The sequence below is a fragment of the Lontra canadensis genome, unplaced genomic scaffold, assembly GCF_010015895.1.
Source record: "Lontra canadensis isolate GAN:19392208 unplaced genomic scaffold, GSC_riverotter_1.0 scaffold94, whole genome shotgun sequence".
Lineage (NCBI taxonomy): Eukaryota > Metazoa > Chordata > Mammalia > Carnivora > Mustelidae > Lontra > Lontra canadensis.
In genome coordinates this window covers 1,036,321-1,053,548 of record NW_022631088.1, presented here as the reverse complement: position 1 = coordinate 1,053,548, position 17,228 = coordinate 1,036,321, and the positions used below count along the sequence as shown (strand labels likewise).

The 17,228-nt window shown below is 52.6% G+C and overlaps 1 protein-coding gene across 6 annotated transcripts in view; it reads left to right on the top strand.

The window, feature by feature from the left end:
• NTRK3 (neurotrophic receptor tyrosine kinase 3) overlaps positions 1 to 17,228 on the top strand; it is a 367,285-nt gene that overhangs the window by 116,714 nt on the left and 233,343 nt on the right. For all 6 annotated transcript variants that reach the window (XM_032836989.1, XM_032836991.1, XM_032836990.1 and 3 more), the window contains 7 exons: positions 3,556 to 3,713; positions 4,427 to 4,569; positions 5,009 to 5,150; positions 5,582 to 5,878; positions 13,590 to 13,613; positions 15,132 to 15,193; positions 16,022 to 16,124. In XM_032836989.1, coding sequence (XP_032692880.1) covers positions 3,556 to 3,713; positions 4,427 to 4,569; positions 5,009 to 5,150; positions 5,582 to 5,878; positions 13,590 to 13,613; positions 15,132 to 15,193; positions 16,022 to 16,124 — 929 coding nt within the window. The remainder of the gene's footprint in view (positions 1 to 3,555; positions 3,714 to 4,426; positions 4,570 to 5,008; positions 5,151 to 5,581; positions 5,879 to 13,589; positions 13,614 to 15,131; positions 15,194 to 16,021; positions 16,125 to 17,228) is intronic.

Sequence of the window (17,228 nt, the reverse complement as noted above, 5' to 3'; positions counted from 1 at the left end):
AAACAAAAAGCCGTTAGTGTGTTTGTGTCTAGCCCTGTCATCCCACTGATTGTCCCACTAGCGTCAGCATGCTCTGGCCCTATCAGCCCTGCGGGGAGCCACTGAGAAGTCAGGGGACGCAGCAGTGTGGGACTCGGGTGAGGCAGGGCTCCCTAAAGCACATGGTCTTGAAGCCGCTGAGCCCAGCCCCTCCCTTGCTAATCTTTTCCACCCGGGTGGATAATTTCTTTTTACAACTGCTTCACAATGAATGACCACATCTTGTCTAGCGAGCATCTGGGAAAACCAGGCTGACCTGGTTCAGCTTGCATATATGGAAGCATCTGGACCCTCAGTATCTTTCCAGCAGGGCTGCCTGGCCTCCCCTCGCCCCTCGTCCCCGCCGTGTGAATGCAAACACAGACCCACGTCCTCAGGCCTTCCTGTCCTCCACACACTGGGCAGCCTAGCTTGGCCTTCTGCTTTTCCCCGTGGAAGCCATCCCCTGCCTCCCCCGCTTCGTCCCTGAGGGGAGGGCTCATGGGGCTGGTGTGTGGAGGGCAATCTGCATGGTGCTGGGCAGGTGGTAGGTGCAGCGCAAACGTCATTCCATTTTTTTTTTTTTTCTTAGCTCTTACTTCCTCCTGCCTCCCCGTTCTCTTTCCTCTACCTGTCGGCTCCGCCCTGGCGCCTTCTTGCCTCTCCACTGGGGCAGGACCTCCAAGACTCCCGGCCTCATGCTTCACCTTCCTCCTCTAGGACCTCATCCCGATGCCTCATACACTGACCTTCTTCCTTTTCATTGGTTCCTTCTCTCCTGTTTTCAGCTAAAAATGTATCTCTCCTCCATTGGTTTCCTGTCTCCTGGAGCTTAAAACCGTGGTGTTATCCTCCATTCTTTCCTTCCACCTCCAGCAAAGCACCAAATTCCACCTTGTCTTCTTTACCGTGTCTGTTCCACCTTCCCTTCCCTCTCCCGTGCTTTTACCAGTCTACTTGAGACCCTTATTAACGTGGCAGCAGTTCTCAAGTGGGGGTCCGGGATTCCGTGGGGCCCCCAAGACCCTATCAGGGAGACCACGGGGTAGAATCTGAGACATTACTTGTCCTGTTCAATCTGGTGCCCCAGAAGGTGTGACCCCAAGCGACGTTATCACAGTGACCTCTAGGGTCACTGAACCTGTGATAACGTCGCTGCCCTGGTGACGAATGGCGGTTTGTGCTAACGCGGCGTTGTGTTTTAAAATTTTCTACTTCACTTCCAAAATGGTGAAGAGGGATAGTGTAATCTACATATGCAAATGCTCTTGGAGGCCCCCAGGGATTTTTAAGAGTAAAGAGGAGTTCTGAGACCAAAAGCCTTAGAAGAGTGACTCTGAGCCTGCCGGCCAGCACATCCCAATGCGTCAATGAAGGCAGATACCCCTTCTGGGTGCATGTAGTAGCCCTGTGCCAGGCACCGGGTCTAGTCAAGGCGTGTGAGTCAAGGATTTTGTCCCCCATTCATCCCTTCGCCTGGGTGCTCTGAGAAAGGCACGCACGTCATGCACAGTACTGTTGGATTACTCTTCTGACAGACCTGCTTTGCTCCCATCGTCGAGCTCCGAGGGCCTCCCTGGCTCCCGCCGCCCCCAGGATGAATCCCCAGCTTGCTGATGTTTGATGTGGCCATGAAGGTCCCGCACCATCTGGCTTCCACTCTCCCTTCCAGCTGCATTTCCCAGTGCTCCTTGATGTGAACTCTGTGCCCTGGCGCAGCTTTTCTTTCCTGTTTTCCCATCTCGGCCTCCAGCGTGGCCGTGAACTCTTCCCCTGCTCTCTGCCCAGGAGCCGCAGAGCCAGGGGTCATGCTGACATCTCTGCATCTCTGTTCACAGCCAGCGGTGCCTTTTGCAGGGTAGACGGGGTGGGGGTGTGTGGGGTCTGGAGTCCAGCAGGGTGAGGCTTACAGCCCTGCTTGGTCCCACCCCAGCCCAGGGACTTGGAGTACGAGACTCAACCCCTCCCAATGCGAGTGGGGGTCCCCCCTCTGGACAGGGACAGTGCTGGCTGTCTTCCAGGGTGGCTGTGGGAAGCAGATGCTTCATGAAGGCTAGGTCCTTTCTCCTTTCCTGAAAGAGTGCAGGGAAAAGCCAGCGTACCTTTAGACCGAGGGGCTTTCGTGCAAAGGTGTTGGCACCTTCTGCCTGCGGTATCCCTCTGGCTGGGACACACAGATTCCTCCTCCAGGACTTCACTTTTCCCTGAAAGCTGATCACTTCTGATGCATGCCTCACTACTTTGGAATTCCACCCCTTGTCCAGAATATCCTGGGTCTTAGTGCCCCTCCTTCTGGGCACCAACACACTCGCCTCCTTACTAGTCCAGCAAGAGAATCACGTTCTTCCTACTGAGGCAGACCTTTACATCTCCTGGGTGCTTTACATCAATGAACGCCATTCATTGTCTCCCTAATGGGATAACCCCATTCAGAGGGGCAGGGACTTGCTCTCAGTCACAAGGAAAGTCAGTGGAGAAGGAAGAGCTTGAACTTGACACTTTTTCCCATCAGATGCTCTTCTTCTCCATGCTCCCAGGCTGTCTCATCCACCTCTGTATCAGCAGTGCTCAGCTCACAGCCAGACACGGAACAGGTGCTTCATAAGGATTTTGTTGAATTTATGGAGAATAAAGCTGGGCCCGGGATGGGCTTTGAGCTGATGGTGGAAATTGCGAACCACCTGCTCCCCAGGGAGAGTAACCCTTTCCTTCCTCCTTTCCTCCCTCCCTTCCCTCCTTCTATTCATTCAATAGGCATTCACTTCTCAGGCTCAGTTGTAGGCACTGGAGATACAGATGAACCAAACAGGCAATTTCTCTGAGCTCAATGGAGCTTAATTTTTATTTGGGGAGACAGATAATAAACAAATTTTTAAAGTGATGCTGGACAGTGACAAATACTGGAGGGAAAGAAATAGTAGGGCGGGGAACGGGCTGCACTAAGGCAGGGGTTGTTGGCAGTTTACTTAGAGCAGTATTTGGAGAAGGCCATATGATTCTTTAATGAAGTGAGATAGCCAATGTAGCAGGCATGTTATGCGTAGGAACTCTGCAGGCAGAAGGGACAAGTGCAAAGGCCCTGAGGCAGCACCAGGCTGGTCGTGCTAGTGAACTTGACAGATAGCAAGGTCAGTGTGGCTGAAGAAGAAGAAGAGGGTAAGAGGTAGGAGATGAGGTCAGAGAGGTGATGGAGAGCACTGCAGAGCCTGTAGGCCTTTGACCTTGACGTTCAATGACATGGGAAGCCACCGGAGGGCTTTGAGAAGAGCGATATCCCAAGCTGATGTATTTAAAAGGGTCTCGTTGGCAGGTGAGTTAAATGGAGTGGATTCTTTTTTTTTTTTTCCCAAATGAGTGCAAAAACGAAAGGAATTCATGGACTTAGAAGTATTTTTCATCTCTTTCAAAACCTTGCTAAACCTCTCCTCTCTCTAGTCCCTGAAGAGCAGGTCGGGGCGTCCCTCCAGCCCTGGGGGGCGGGGGGAGCAGGTCCGTCTTTGGTTCAGGAGGTCCCTTCCCCTGTTTCCTTGCCCGCAGGAGACTGGAGCAGAACTTCTTCAACTGCAGCTGTGACATCCGCTGGATGCAGCTGTGGCAGGAGCAGGGGGAGGCCAAGCTCAACAGCCAGCACCTCTACTGCATCGGTGCCGACGGCTCGCAGCTGCCCCTCTTCCGCATGAACATCAGCCAGTGCGGTGAGTGAGTGGCCTGGCCCCAGCAGGCTCCAGGCAAAGGGCCCTCACACCTGTGCGGGAGCCTGTAGAGCCAGGGCCTTCTGGCCCCTGCCCCCACCCCGCAACCCTCAGCCTTGAACTCTGCACTGGGTGCAGCTCTGGCTTACCGTTGACCTCCTTGGTCATCCCTGTCCCTCCGTGAGCCTTGAGTGAAGACAGGGGTGCAGTGTGCCCCTTCTCAATGGACCAGAGTCGTTTCTCCCTATGAGATACTCGTCAATTAGATGTGAAGGAGTCTGTCTTAAAGCGTGGGCTCTGGATCTTCCATATCAGGAGCATCTAAGGGAGTTTTAGAAAAGCAGATGCCCAGGCCCTGCAGACTTAATGAGATCACGGGATGTCTCAGAATGGGCCTCGGCAACCTGAATTTCTAGCAGACTCCTCATGGGAGCTGGAAGCAGACCAAAGCTGGAGAGCCGGTTGCTGGAACTACATTCTTTGAGCACCTCCCCACCCCCACCCTCTGCCTGGCCAGTGGGAGAGCCCAGCTGGGCTTAAATTCTGAGCTCTGACCTCTGCTGGCGGGGAGGTACTGGAAAGATTCTGGCACTTGGGGGCCTTCCAAGAGCTTGATCAAGCAGGTTGTGTTGAGAAGGGCCACCATCGACCCCAGGGACAAAGTTTTGGTACTAAGTGTTGGCTTATCTTTCCACTCGTCCTGTCCTGCCTCCCAGACCTTCCTGAGATCAGTGTGAGCCACGTGAACCTGACCGTTCGAGAGGGCGACAATGCTGTCATCACGTGCAATGGCTCTGGATCCCCTCTGCCCGACGTAGACTGGATAGTCACGGGACTGCAGTCCATCAACACCCACCAGGTAGGCGCCCTAGGCTCCGGCCCCATCGGGAGGCTGGGGAGCCTTGACCTCTTTGTCCCAGTGAGCTCCATCAGGAAGAGAAGCCAGAGATATGAGGAGAAGGAAGAAGAGGGAAAGTCTGCATGTACTTGGTTCTCACCCAGCTCCAACCTTTTCTGGCCAACCCGAGCTTCAGCATGCTAATAAACTTCTCTGTACCTTAGTTTTCTCATCTGTAAAGTGGGTGTAATGCCAGTCTTCACCCCCTAGGGTAAATGTGAGGGTTTCCTGAGCTCTTGAGCGTAGAGAGCCTGGCGGTTGGTCAGTGTGCCCGGGAGGAGGAAAGGCCTCCTTCGCTTCCTACACAGCTTTCTTTTTGATTCCCACAGGTGTTTGGAAGGTGAATGGGGAGCTGTCTTCTAGAAACTGATTTTTTTTTTTTTTTCCATTGGGATTTTAGACAAATCTGAACTGGACCAACGTACACGCCATCAACCTGACCCTGGTCAATGTGACAAGCGAGGACAATGGCTTCACCCTGACATGCATCGCAGAGAACGTGGTGGGCATGAGCAACGCCAGTGTGGCCCTCACCGTGCACTGTGAGTGGCTGCCATCTTGGAGGGGGGCTGTGTCCTCGGGGAACGGTCATGCAGGAAGCGGGGGCCAGTGTGCTAGGGGGGCAGGACTGAACAAGGCAGTTCTTGGCTGGTAACCCCAGAAAGGGCATCCCTGTCCCTCAGAAGATGGTATGCCTGCAACTCATCTTCAGGATACCCCCATGTCAGCCCCCGTCTGCCTTCTCTTCGCTCCTAGAGGGTCACGGGGCCAGTGATGGTGGACCCGGGAAGTGTGGGGGAAGACAGTCCTCTCTTTCCCACTTTTGGGAAGGTCACGGGGGTACCCCTGATCCCCTGGGTCTTCTCCAAGCTGGATGGGGGGAGAACCGGGATCCCCGTCCTAGTGTCGGGGGTGCTGCTCTGGGGCATGGGGGTCTCTGCGTCCTGGGAGTCAGCAGGCCCGTCCCCCGCAGACCCCCCACGCGTGGTGAGCCTAGAGGAGCCGGAGCTGCGTCTGGAGCACTGCATCGAGTTCGTGGTGCGGGGTAACCCGCCGCCCACGCTGCACTGGTTGCACAATGGGCAGCCGCTGCGGGAGTCCAAGATCACGCATGTGGAGTACTACCAGGAGGGCGAGGTGTCCGAGGGCTGCCTGCTCTTCAACAAGCCTACACACTACAACAACGGCAACTACACCCTCATCGCCAAAAACCCGCTGGGCACAGCCAACCAGACCATCAACGGCCACTTCCTCAAGGAGCCCTTCCCAGGTGAGGCCCCAACAGTGTGACAGCGCCTCCTAGGAGGGTACAGGGTGGGCACGGCATCCCCCAGAACACTGTTATCTCTGGTGAACCAAAGTCTGCTTGGGGCCAAGTCTGCTCCCGTGAGCATATCGTGTAAACCAGATAAAGCCTGTTTTTCCAGGGCTGTCAGGCCCCCTCAGAAATGCACAGTTGTGCATGCATGGACATGCCCTGTTTTGGTAGAGGAAGGACCTGAGAGCTAGACAAGGAAGACAGAGAGAATCTTGACCCAGTTCTTTTTTTGCTGTGGAACTCCCGGCATGATAGTTTGCTTGTCTGAGCCTCTACTTCCCACATCCGTGAAATGGGCACGACGACACTGCTCCTTTGACTCATGACCTCTGGTCTAGAAGGCGTGCAGGCTTTGACACATAACCATGGTTCGATGACCTTCCATTGCAGGGCCTTTGGGGTCTCTCTAGTTCAACCCCACATTTAACAGACGTGTGAACTGAACCTCCTTCTGCTTGCTGGTTGGTAGCAAGGCTTGGCGAGGGGGTAGGCTTCCAGCCTTGAGCTTGCTACGTCCAGGGAGCCAGGGCTGGTAACTGAAGGAATGAAAGAACTTTGTTTGTGTGACTCTTTGAGGGGGGTGACTATCTGTCTGAGCTATAGTCTCTCCAATACCTTCCTGAGATGCAAGAGAAGAAAAGCCCCGAAGAATTCCATGGACGCGGTTGTAGCTTCTCGGTGGGTCCTGAAGCTGATGGGTTTCTGTCAATGAAACTGAGCAAACTGATGACCTTGCTGATTTCTGCTGGGAACAGGCTGGATGACTTTCAGTCTCCACACTCAGGGGTTCTAGCAAGATAAAGGGGAGTGAGAAGACCAATCACCCGCATACGCGCACACACACGCACACAGAAGGGTGCCAGCAAGAGCCAGGCCAGTGCCTCATCTGCTTATGTGAAGGGGACTTCTCAGCCCACACATATGGGGTAGCAGCTCCACTCCAGTGGCCTCATTTATCTCAGTGCAGGGAAATTCCAGCTCGAAGCTCGGAAATGAAAAGATGCATGGGAAGCCGGATTCTTGCCGCTGAGGCCCAGGGTGGTGCAGCACCGTTGCTCAGGAGAGGGTCCAGAACGTGCTGGTGTTTAAGACCCTGGCGGTCCCATTTGGTCCAGCACTTTCAGCATCATCCCCAGCATGCCCAGTGGCACTGCCGGCCACGCCCATCTCTGCCCCGGGAGCTGGAAGAGTCCCGGCCCTCCGTGTGGTGTGGAGGGAGCAGCTTTTAGATACGGAGATACTGGGCACTGCCGGGCCACACAGCAGTGTGGGCTAGAGAGGTTCCCTAAAGCAATGCTTGTTCCCAAGGGGAGCTCTGGGGGTCTGGAGAGCGTGGAGAGCCCTGGAAGGCTCTGGAGGGAGGGTGAGCCACTCTGGGCTGCTCCCCACAGGGGCTGTCCACAGAGCAGTTCTCTGCATCCTCCCAGACATACAGACACCCTTTTGGTCCCCCAGAGACATAGCAGCCCCTTGCCACCTTCTCAGGTTCTTAAAGAGGGGTCCCTGGACCAGCAGCATCACCATTTCCTGGGCCTGTGTTAGAACTCAGACTCTCCAGCCCCACCCAGCCCCACTGCATTAGAGACCCCGGGGTGTTTGAACAATCACCTGCCATGCTGTTTGGTGAGCTCTGGCCCTGGGAGGTGGAAGGCTGGGGGGAGTCAGGGGAGCTCAGAAGGAAACAGCCCACCAGAAGGCATCTTCCTCAGACCTCGCCTGGGACGCCCTGTGTGAGGGTTTGCTTGTTTTATGAACCTAGAAGAATCAGTGGATGATGAAAAGGCCATGACAGGGATAAGATGGGCCAGTTGTGTCAAATGACAAAACGTCTAAATGTTCAGGAGAGTAAATTATTTGGAGGAGCGGGCAGTAAACCCCATCCCTGCCGAGCTCTGGGTGTGAGGCTGTCTGCGGGTCCTGCTCTTGTCTTCGGCCCTGAGCGTGTGGCGACGTCGTATTGATCGTAGCGACTCCTCTCTCGCTCCGAGGCAAGCAGAGCGGAGAGGTTAAGAGCGAGGGTTCTGAAATCAGGCAGATGGAGGTGCAAATCCCGTCTGTGACCCAACCAGACAGGTGGCCTCAGCTCCCAGGACGGGGTTGGCACATGGTATGCGACTGGCATGCAGTGAAAGACGATTTCTACTCTGCCTCTACTTTTCCATCTGCGGAATGGGAGCAAGAACAAAGGCTCCTCCCTCAGCTGCCATGAGGATTAAGCAAAGTATGCTGAGGGTTTCGGTCTGTGTTGAGACAGAGGAAAGATGGACCAGCTGTCAGCTACTGCCAGGATTCTTGGGACAGAGGGATGCAGTGAACAGGCGTTCTAGGAGCAGCGTTCTCTGGTCAAGCTTGTCGGTTCTAACAGGTAGGATCTGTAGGGACAGGGAGCCATCCAACCCTCCAGGGTTCAGAGTCTCTCTAAATTGCTCCTCAGCTTTGTCATCTCAGGCAAATTCCTCAGCGCCTGCTTCTACCTCAAAGGCCGTGGTGAAGATTGGTTGACCCACAGTGGATTCATTCACCTGAAATGCTTACGACACTGTTTGGCACAGAGTAAGCCCAGAGGGACTGTTTGTTTCTATTTTTCTGAAAAGCACACCCAAGGGCGACTGACAGGGGATCTGTTTGGGGGCAGAACCAGATCTGAAGGTAACGGTCTCCTTTTCTGATTCTCCATGGTCCTGAGACCCATGGGAGAGATTTGATTGGAATGAATATATTTAATGGAACAATCTGGAAATGCAGAGGCTTCCATCAGTAAAGATTTTCTCAGAGTAGGACGTTAAAATGAAAATGTTCTGGAAAAGTTGTTGTTGTTGTTGTTGCTTGTTTTTTAAAATTACACATGCTGTAGGAATGTTGGGTTTCCTCCTACATTTCCAGAGAAGGGCGAAAACCCTCAACATGGCATCCAGCCTTGGTGAAGGAGGCTTCCGCAAGGATCGGTTAGGGAGGTCGGTGGAGATAAATCCTCTTCGGTGTTCCAGGAACTTAGCGGGGCTGCCGGAGGGGATCTGGGCATAAGAGTGGGGAGCCACCAAGGATCAGGGATTGACGTGTCAGGAAGGGAGGACCTGGAGAGTCTAAGTGACGGCAGGGTGGGAGGTGATAGTTAGGAGGTTGTAGGCTGGGCAAGAGTGTTCCTTAGATGATGATGTGATAGAAGGAGGCATGTTGCCAAGGGGTATGTGTGTGTGTGTCTGTGTGTGTGTATGTGTGTGTGTGTGTGTGTGTGTGCAAAAAATACCTGAGACTACTTGACAAAACATTTAGGAATAAGTGAGCTGCCATAACTCCTACATTCTCATTTTTTACTTGGCCAGAAGTCCAGTTTTTCATGGGGATTTTTACAACGGCAGAAAGCAGAATTCCTTCACGATGCTGGGTACAAACAATGGAGAAATCAGTGCCCTTGCGCCCTCCGCCTCAGTCAAGGCTGGTTTCCTTGCCCTAAGGAACTTGTGGAGATAGGATGTGATCCCAGGCTGCTAGGTTGGGGGGAAAGGATGGATTTTTCTTCCCGGTTTGAGCCACCGACAGCTGCGTGCAGCGGAGGGGAGATGGGGCGTCTGTGCGGGATGGGCGGTGTGAGCGCGGGCCTTGGCTTGGCCTCCCCACTGCCTTCTCGCACCTAAACCTGGGGCATCTGCTCCCAGCAGCACATCTCAGTCCACCTCTTTGTCTGGACACAAGCTGCTGCCTCACTTCTCCCTTCTCTGGACCGACTGGCTTTTCCCACAAGGCACTTTTTGATGAGTGTTGGGATTGGAAGAAGTGCAGTCTGGGACTGGGGTAGTGGGGATTCATGCCCACCCCTGTTCCTATTCAGACAGCACCTTGGCCCGTGGTTCTAGTTGTCCTTCCCAGCTGCTGGTGGGTAGGAGGTGAGGATCATTCCTGGGTACCAATCTCTTCCAGTGTAAAATTCTGAGTTCCCCCACTGGTTAGAGGGGTCCAGGAAGTCTCCCTGTTCCTGGGTTCATGTGTTTCCCGGATGGATGCGTGTTCCCAGGCTCCAGCAAGGGAGCTAAGCACGTGGGCTGACTGGGAGATTACAGGGTTCATAGGCTCGGCCAAAACATTTGCCCGATGTGAGAATATTCTCTAATAAACGGGAGCCTTATGAGAAATACACAAATCAGCATTAACTGTGAATTGATCTGGCACCTGTCTTTCCCCAGGCTCTGAAGCCAATGCTCGGGCCCCCTCCCCACCATCCTCCCCACACATCAGGCCTTTGGTACAGCTTACAAGAGGGTGGTGGCATGAAGGTTGGGCTTAGGAATTTGGAGAAGGCTCTGTTGGCCTTCCCCAGGCGACACAAAATGGGCAGCAGACAAGCCAGCTGTTAACCGTGCACCTACTGTAAACAGGGCTTTCTCTAGACTCCTTCACAGAAAGCATCACTTGCCCCACAGATGGTTAGAGAAGAATATTAGCTGGTGCCTGTTTAGTAGAGCCAAAATTACGATGACTGTGAGGACTTAGCCCAGGGCCTGAAGACCAAGGGATGAGTGGATGGATGGATGGGTGGATGGATGGATGAATGAACAAATGAATGGGTTGTTCTTATTTTTCAGAGTGTGGTAGGCTCGTGGCCACAGTAGATGTAACATAATGCTGGGAATTCTCAAAGGGATCAGCAGCATCAGCAGCACCTGAAAACTTAGAAATGTAAATTCCCAAGACCTTCCCCAGACCTCCTGACTCAGAAATTCTGGGATGAAGCCTGATAATGCATGTTTATTGAAAACAAATTTTAGGATTTTTTTTTGTAACTCATCATTTTGAACTAGTTTAAGATTTACCTGCTAGGGGTGCCTGTTGGCTTGGTTCATGACACTGGGGTCCTGGGCTCAGCGGGGAGCCTGCTTCTCGCTTTCCCTCTGTCCCTGCTCCATGCTTGTGCTCCCTCTCTTCCTCTGCTCTCTCTCTCAAATAAATAAATGATCTTAAAAAAAAGAACTTACCCCCGAAAAGTAATAAAATGGTACAAAGAACTTCCTTATACCTTTCACCCAGCTTCCCCAAAGAGTATCATCTTACCTAAGCACAGTCCAATGTGCAAAAGCAGGATATTAACACTGACACTGTTAACGAGTTTACGGACCCAACTTTTGTCCACTGCTGTCCTTTCTTCTCTAGGACCCAGTTCAGGACCATACGCCATGCTTAGATGCTCTGTCACTTTATTTTCTTTCAGTCTGGGACAGTCCCTCCGTCTGTCATTGTCGTTCATGAGCTGGACATATTTTTTTTTTCTTTTAAGATTGATTTATTTGAGAGAGAGAGAGAGGTCATGAGAGCAGGGTGAGGGGCAGAGGGAGAGAGAGAGAATCCCAAGCAGACTCCCTGCTGAATGTGGAGCACGATGTGGGGCTTGACCCCACGACCCTGAGATCACAACCTGAGCTGAAATCAAGAGTCAGACCCTCATCCAGCTGAGCCCCCCTGGGCACCCAAGCTGGACCCTTTTGAAGGATACTCACTAGTTATATTGTAGATGTCCCCCCCACTTTGGGTTTGTCAATTGCTGACTCCCAGTTAATGCTGGTTACACTATTTTGGCATGAACAGCACAGAAATGATGCCGTGCTCACTCAGGACATCACTGTGGGGGCACCTGGTGTCCACACCTCTAGTTCTTGGTGACATCAGTTAATTCTGTCACTGGGTGGACATGGTATCTGCCAGGGTTCTCCACCTAAAGGTGATTTCTTTTTTCCCCTTTGTACCTAGTAAGTATAATGTTTGGAAACTTTGTGAATGTCTTGTGTCTTCTCATGCTTTCACACATTAATCTTAGCCTTCTTTGATGGTTCTTGCCCAAAGCAGTTTATAACCGTGGTATTTGCCAGTGGTGACTTTCTTCCTTCCATCATTCCTTCTACGTGTGTTGGGTGGAATGCTACTATGAGGAAGAGTGTCTCTTCTTCCCCTGTGTGTTCATTCAGTTGCTTATTTACATTGGTACGAACTCGGGGATGTTCATTTTGTGCTATGACTTAGAATCCGTGTAGTTTCCCGGGGCTGCTGTAAGAGCGGACCACAGCCTCGGTGGCTTAAACAAGACACACGTGTTTTTCTCGCAGCCCTGGAGGCGAGAAGTCTGATCAGGGTGTCAGCAGGGTTGGCTCCTTCTGAGGCCTCTGGCCTGGCTCGCAGATAGTCGTCTTCTTTTCGTGTCTGCACCTGGTCTTCTGTGGTTCATCCTGATCACCTCCTCTTGCAAGGACACTGGCCATATTGGATTAGCGTCCACCCTAATCAGTTTCTTTTAACTGAATTACCACTTTAAAGAGCCCGTCTCCCGGGGCGCCTGGGTGGCTCAGTGGGTTAAGCCTCTGCCTTCGGCTCAGGTCATGATCCCAGGGTCCTGGGATCGAGCCCCACATCGGGCTCTCTGCTCAGCAGGGAGCCTGCTTCCTCCTCTCTCTCTCTCTCTCTCTGCCTGCCTCTCTGCCTGCTTGTGATCTCTGTCTGTCAAATAAATAAATAAAATCTTAAAAAAAAAAAATAAAGAGCCCATCTCCCAATACAGTCCTCTGCAGATGTGCTGGAGATCAGGGCTCCACTGTACAAATTTGGGGCGAGTACAATTCAGCCTGTAACAATCCATGGCTGTCTTCATTTTTTGCTTAAATTGTCCCACATTTGGTCATTGGAGGCTCCCGTGCTCTTTCCCATGCTCCCGCTAATCCGGAGTACACTCCTACTTTCTAGTACCACACAGTATTCCGGGCACATCTTGTACTTTCTCTGCCCCAAGCCTGAAGTTATGTATTTCTCCGAGGAGCCCTCATTCCTTTTACTGGAGAACGGTAGTGCTGTCACCCTCTAGATGTTTCCCTTGCATGCTAGAATTGGGGAATCTCTGATGGAATGGCTAAGAGCCCAGGCTTGGATTCGAATCCAGCTCAGTCTAATAATCCCTCATCGAGATTCAGTTAGTCTCTTAATCTCTAGAAGCCTGTTTCTATTTCAGTTGAATGGGGCTAATGCTCTCCGCCTCCTCAGATGGTTATAAGGATCGAGTGATGCGTTACATAAAGCACCGAGTCCAGCCCCTGGCTTATAATTAGTGTCTGATAATGATGCACTTTCACTGTTCGCTGAGCCATTTCTAGAGGCGAAGATCCAATAGCACATTTTCATCTGGGGGATGGGCAGGTTCATAAAGGGATTCCCAGGAACATCTCAGGGACCGCTAGAATAAACTGTCTATATCAATTTGAGGAATTCTGTCTTGGGATCACAGCTGGCATTTTCACCAAAGTCCAGGGAAACCCACCCTGCAGCATCTCTTCTTGGCTTTGGGCTACCACCAACATCCCCAGCGCTCTGGGTACCTGAAGGGGAGAGGACTGTGGGTGAGACATTGTGTCTAGATGTAATTTTCCATCTCATAGACCCTAGGGTGGCTGGGCCACCTCCCTCGGAACCAGGAGCTTTATCTCGCATTCCTTCTCCACTTGGAAGACCACCTCCAGGAGGGGGTAGTGTGGCGTGGGGGAGGGGTGGTGTGTCAAAGATTTTAGTTTTCAGTTGCCGGAGTAAAGGGGCACTTGTGGTGAGTGGGAGAGGTCGTACCTACGAGGAAGATACAGTGCTTCTGTTCTGGTTTTTATGACACTTGTTAATGATCTCTTTGTCTTTTTTGCAGAGAGCACGGATAACTTTGTCTCCAGTAAGTCTGCTTTATCTTTTGCTTTGAAACTGCTTTATTCTGGTACTTTCGGTGATTATGGATTCCGTGTAGCCCTCTTTCCTGTTCTGCGGCCAGCCCCAGACCCACGGTAGCTGAGACCATCTCAGGGAACTGTGAAGGGGAACTGGAGAGTAGAAATACTTCTTGGGTAGTTCCATTTGCACATCTCTTGGTCTCTGTGCCTCAGTTTCCCCACGGAGTTCCCTAAGGTTTGAGCAAGTTGTGGTCTCCCTGCCTGGATGAGAAGGGGTGGTATCAGGAAGGACATGGGGTTTCACATGCCCAGGTAGACCCCTGGTGATCGTCTCATGTGTCCTTGTGGAGAGAAGGGGGGCCCCTAAACCCATGTTTCTTACCTGCTCTGAGGGGCCCAGAATCCTTGTGAGTAATTTACAAGGTCTCCTGATAGGCTTGTGTGTCCTCAAGTGGAATTATTTTGTTTTTTAAGTAGGCTCCATGTTCAGTGTGGAGCCCAACGCGGGGCTTGAACTCACAACCCTGAGATCAGGACCTGAGCTGAGATCAAGAGTCGGACTCTTAACTGACTGAGCCACCCAGGCACCCCTAAAGTAAAACTATTGAGGCTCAATTTAAAAGCAGTCTGGGGCTAGGACCAGACATCCCACCGCCCCCTCTCCCCCCTCCCCCAATTTGGTGTTTTGCTCATGGACGGTGGGGAAATCTGTATTTATGGCTTTTCCTTTTCTCCCCATGGGAGACTAACGGCAGCAGCACTGTCGTTTCTGCCCTATGTGTGGCCTGAGGTGGTGGACATTCCTATTGAGGACACCCCTTACTGCTGGGCATGGATGTGCAGATTATCTGTGATTCCTTCATTTGTCCTTGATCTGAGAGGACTTGTCATCTCCCAGAATGTCCCTCCAAAGACTTCTGAATTGGGGCTGTTTCCTGCCCAGGAGATGATCAGAGATGGAGGACAGACCGGCTTCCCATCCCAGCCTTGCTGGAAAAGGCGGTGTTTCTGGGGCAGATGGACTTGCTGCTTACCTCGGGCAGCCACTGTGTTTTGAACTCCGTAGTAGGGGAGTGGACAGTGAGTTGTTCCTGGGGCCGTGGGTCTCCTGGTCTCACTGAGAAATAAAGAGGGAGAAAGGAAGGGCATGGGAGAGCCAGGGACAGGGAAAGGAGGTTCCGTGGCAGAGGGTAGCCGAATGTCAACACCATCTGTTGTCATCAACAAAATGTGCCCAATCCGCACCCTGGCCTGGATCCCAAACCATTTTTTTCTACTCCTCTGTACCTAGTAGTTCATGGCCTAGGTTGCCCAGGTGACATTCTTTACTCTGGAATGGAGGTAGGCGGGTGGCAGTGAGGGTCCTTTATTCCTCGTGGAGCCTGCGCTTGACCTGGTCTCCAGGGACCTCTGCAAAGCCAGAGCAGGACCTCTTGTGGGGGGCCTGGGAGTCAGGTGGGCACTGTGGCTGAGCCTCTTACGGCTGGTAAGCTAACCACCCTCGTGGTCTGGTTGGTTTTCAGTCTACGACGTGAGCCCCACACCCATCACGGTGACCCACAAACCGGAGGAAGACACTTTTGGGGTAAGTCACTCCCGGATCAAGGGGACGGTGTTTACTGACTTCGTTTTTGGAGCTAACTTTCCAGAATTTTATCTTACTTGGAACCCCAGCATATGCGGCAGAAAAAAAACTGCTCTGAATGACCTCCTTTCAGGTGGTTGAAACCTTCCTTGTTTGATGAGAATAAGTCATTATTTGAGGAACTCTTTGAGGATCCGCTCCAAGCCCTAGGGTTCGGAAGAAAACCGTTTGAAAACCCCCACTCTGCTAGGAGCCTGGCTGGGCCTGATTCGAGGGCAATACTAACCACACAAACCTTTCACGAGAGTCAGAATTGCTCAGAGCAACCCCTTGCGTGGGTTTTTCCAGTCCCTCCCCCAGCCCTCCCCTGCCTGACCCTCAGAGCCAGAGATGTCCCTGAGAAGGAGAGCAAAGGTGTTTTTTTGTTTTGTTTTGTTTTGTTTTTAAGAGTCCAGATCTCCAGAACCTTCTGGAAGATATTCTGTAAAGATTATCCATGTGAAGGTGCAGAGGGATTTTTGCTAATGGAAACAACAAACAGTAGACAGAGACATCTTAGGCCTGCCCTTGCGTTGCTTGTGACGGGTGGCCCGCAGATGAGAGGCTGAGCCACGGGACGTTCTCTCATCCAGCTGGGGAATTAATTCTCCTGTGATGTGCTCAAAGTCTCATGAGTTACTTCTGCCGAGGAACTGACTCAGTGGCGCGGGTTGGAGTGGGCTGCCGCGGCTCCCCCGATGGGACAACGTCCGTTTGGGCACGTGTGACTTTCCCTGGCCCGCGGGTTCTCGGTGACTGTGCTTACCTGCCCCCTCTCGGCACCCCCAGGTGTCCATCGCCGTGGGACTTGCTGCTTTTGCCTGCGTCCTGTTGGTGGTTCTCTTCATCATGATCAACAAGTACGGTCGGCGGTCCAAATTTGGAATGAAGGGTAAGGTGGGATTTTCCCTTGCAAGGGTCTCCTGGCGGGGGGTGGGGAGGGGCGGGTGGAATCAGGTTCCTTTTGATCAAAAGAGGCTGTTTTATTCTCCCTTTGCTCCCCAAGAAGGCCTCTGCTCGTGGGCTGAAGGCATCCTGGTGGAGATTCCTGTCTGCCCCTCACTGCTGGTGGTGATGGGTAGAGGCAACGTTGGTGTCCACGGGGTCCAGACTGTGGTCCGCCTGGCTTTGCCCTGAGACCGGGAAGCAGCATAGAGCAGGGCTGCTTGTTGAAGGAGGGTAGTTTGTGAAGGGAGTTGCTGAGAAAAAGGACTCCTTGTGTGAGTGGCTTGGTTTCACTCTTGCCTGCCCCCTCCCTCGGAGTTGTGCTGCGAAGGTATTAGCTAGCTAGATGTCGGGTGGTGCACCCCGGTGCTGGGACGTTGCCCACATGATGGCATTTCAGCACGTAGCTCTACACAGGGTCCCAGAGTGGATGCCAAGAGCAACACGATTGCTAAAATTGCTGGCCAGCTTCCACAATCCCGAGTCTTCAGCCCCCTTCTGACTGGGGAGGGCTGCGGGACGAGGCTTCCCACCAGGGCTTGGGTGGGGGGAGTGGCACCAAAGGGGTTAACACGGTGAATTAGCACCCATCTGCCTGGTCTCAGGGATGGATCTGTCCAGATGGCTTCCGGGAGGCTGGGTACTGGTTCTCAAACAGAAACTGGAATTTAAAGACCTGCTCCCCACTGGGTTTCCATTTTTGGCTAATGTTCGATGGGAGGTGGGTAGGGAAGGATGAGGAAAGGTTCAACAAACGGTCAGGTTGCTGAACTGGAATCCAGGGTTGAGAGTATGGGATCCAGAAAGATGAGTTTCTATAGCTTCTGCACATGAATCGGGATCTGTGGGGAGAGTCCTGACCTTGGGACTCGGGGACCGAAGGAGGGCATGTGAATGAGATCCACAGGGACGGTGGTCCCCTAGACTTATGCAAATGTTTGGGTGTACGTGGCAGTGGGGTGGGGGATGGTTTGGAAAGGAACTAGTCCACTCCTTGTGTTATAGTCTCAAAATATTCTGTGACTCCCCTAAAAGTTTAGAACACTGGCAT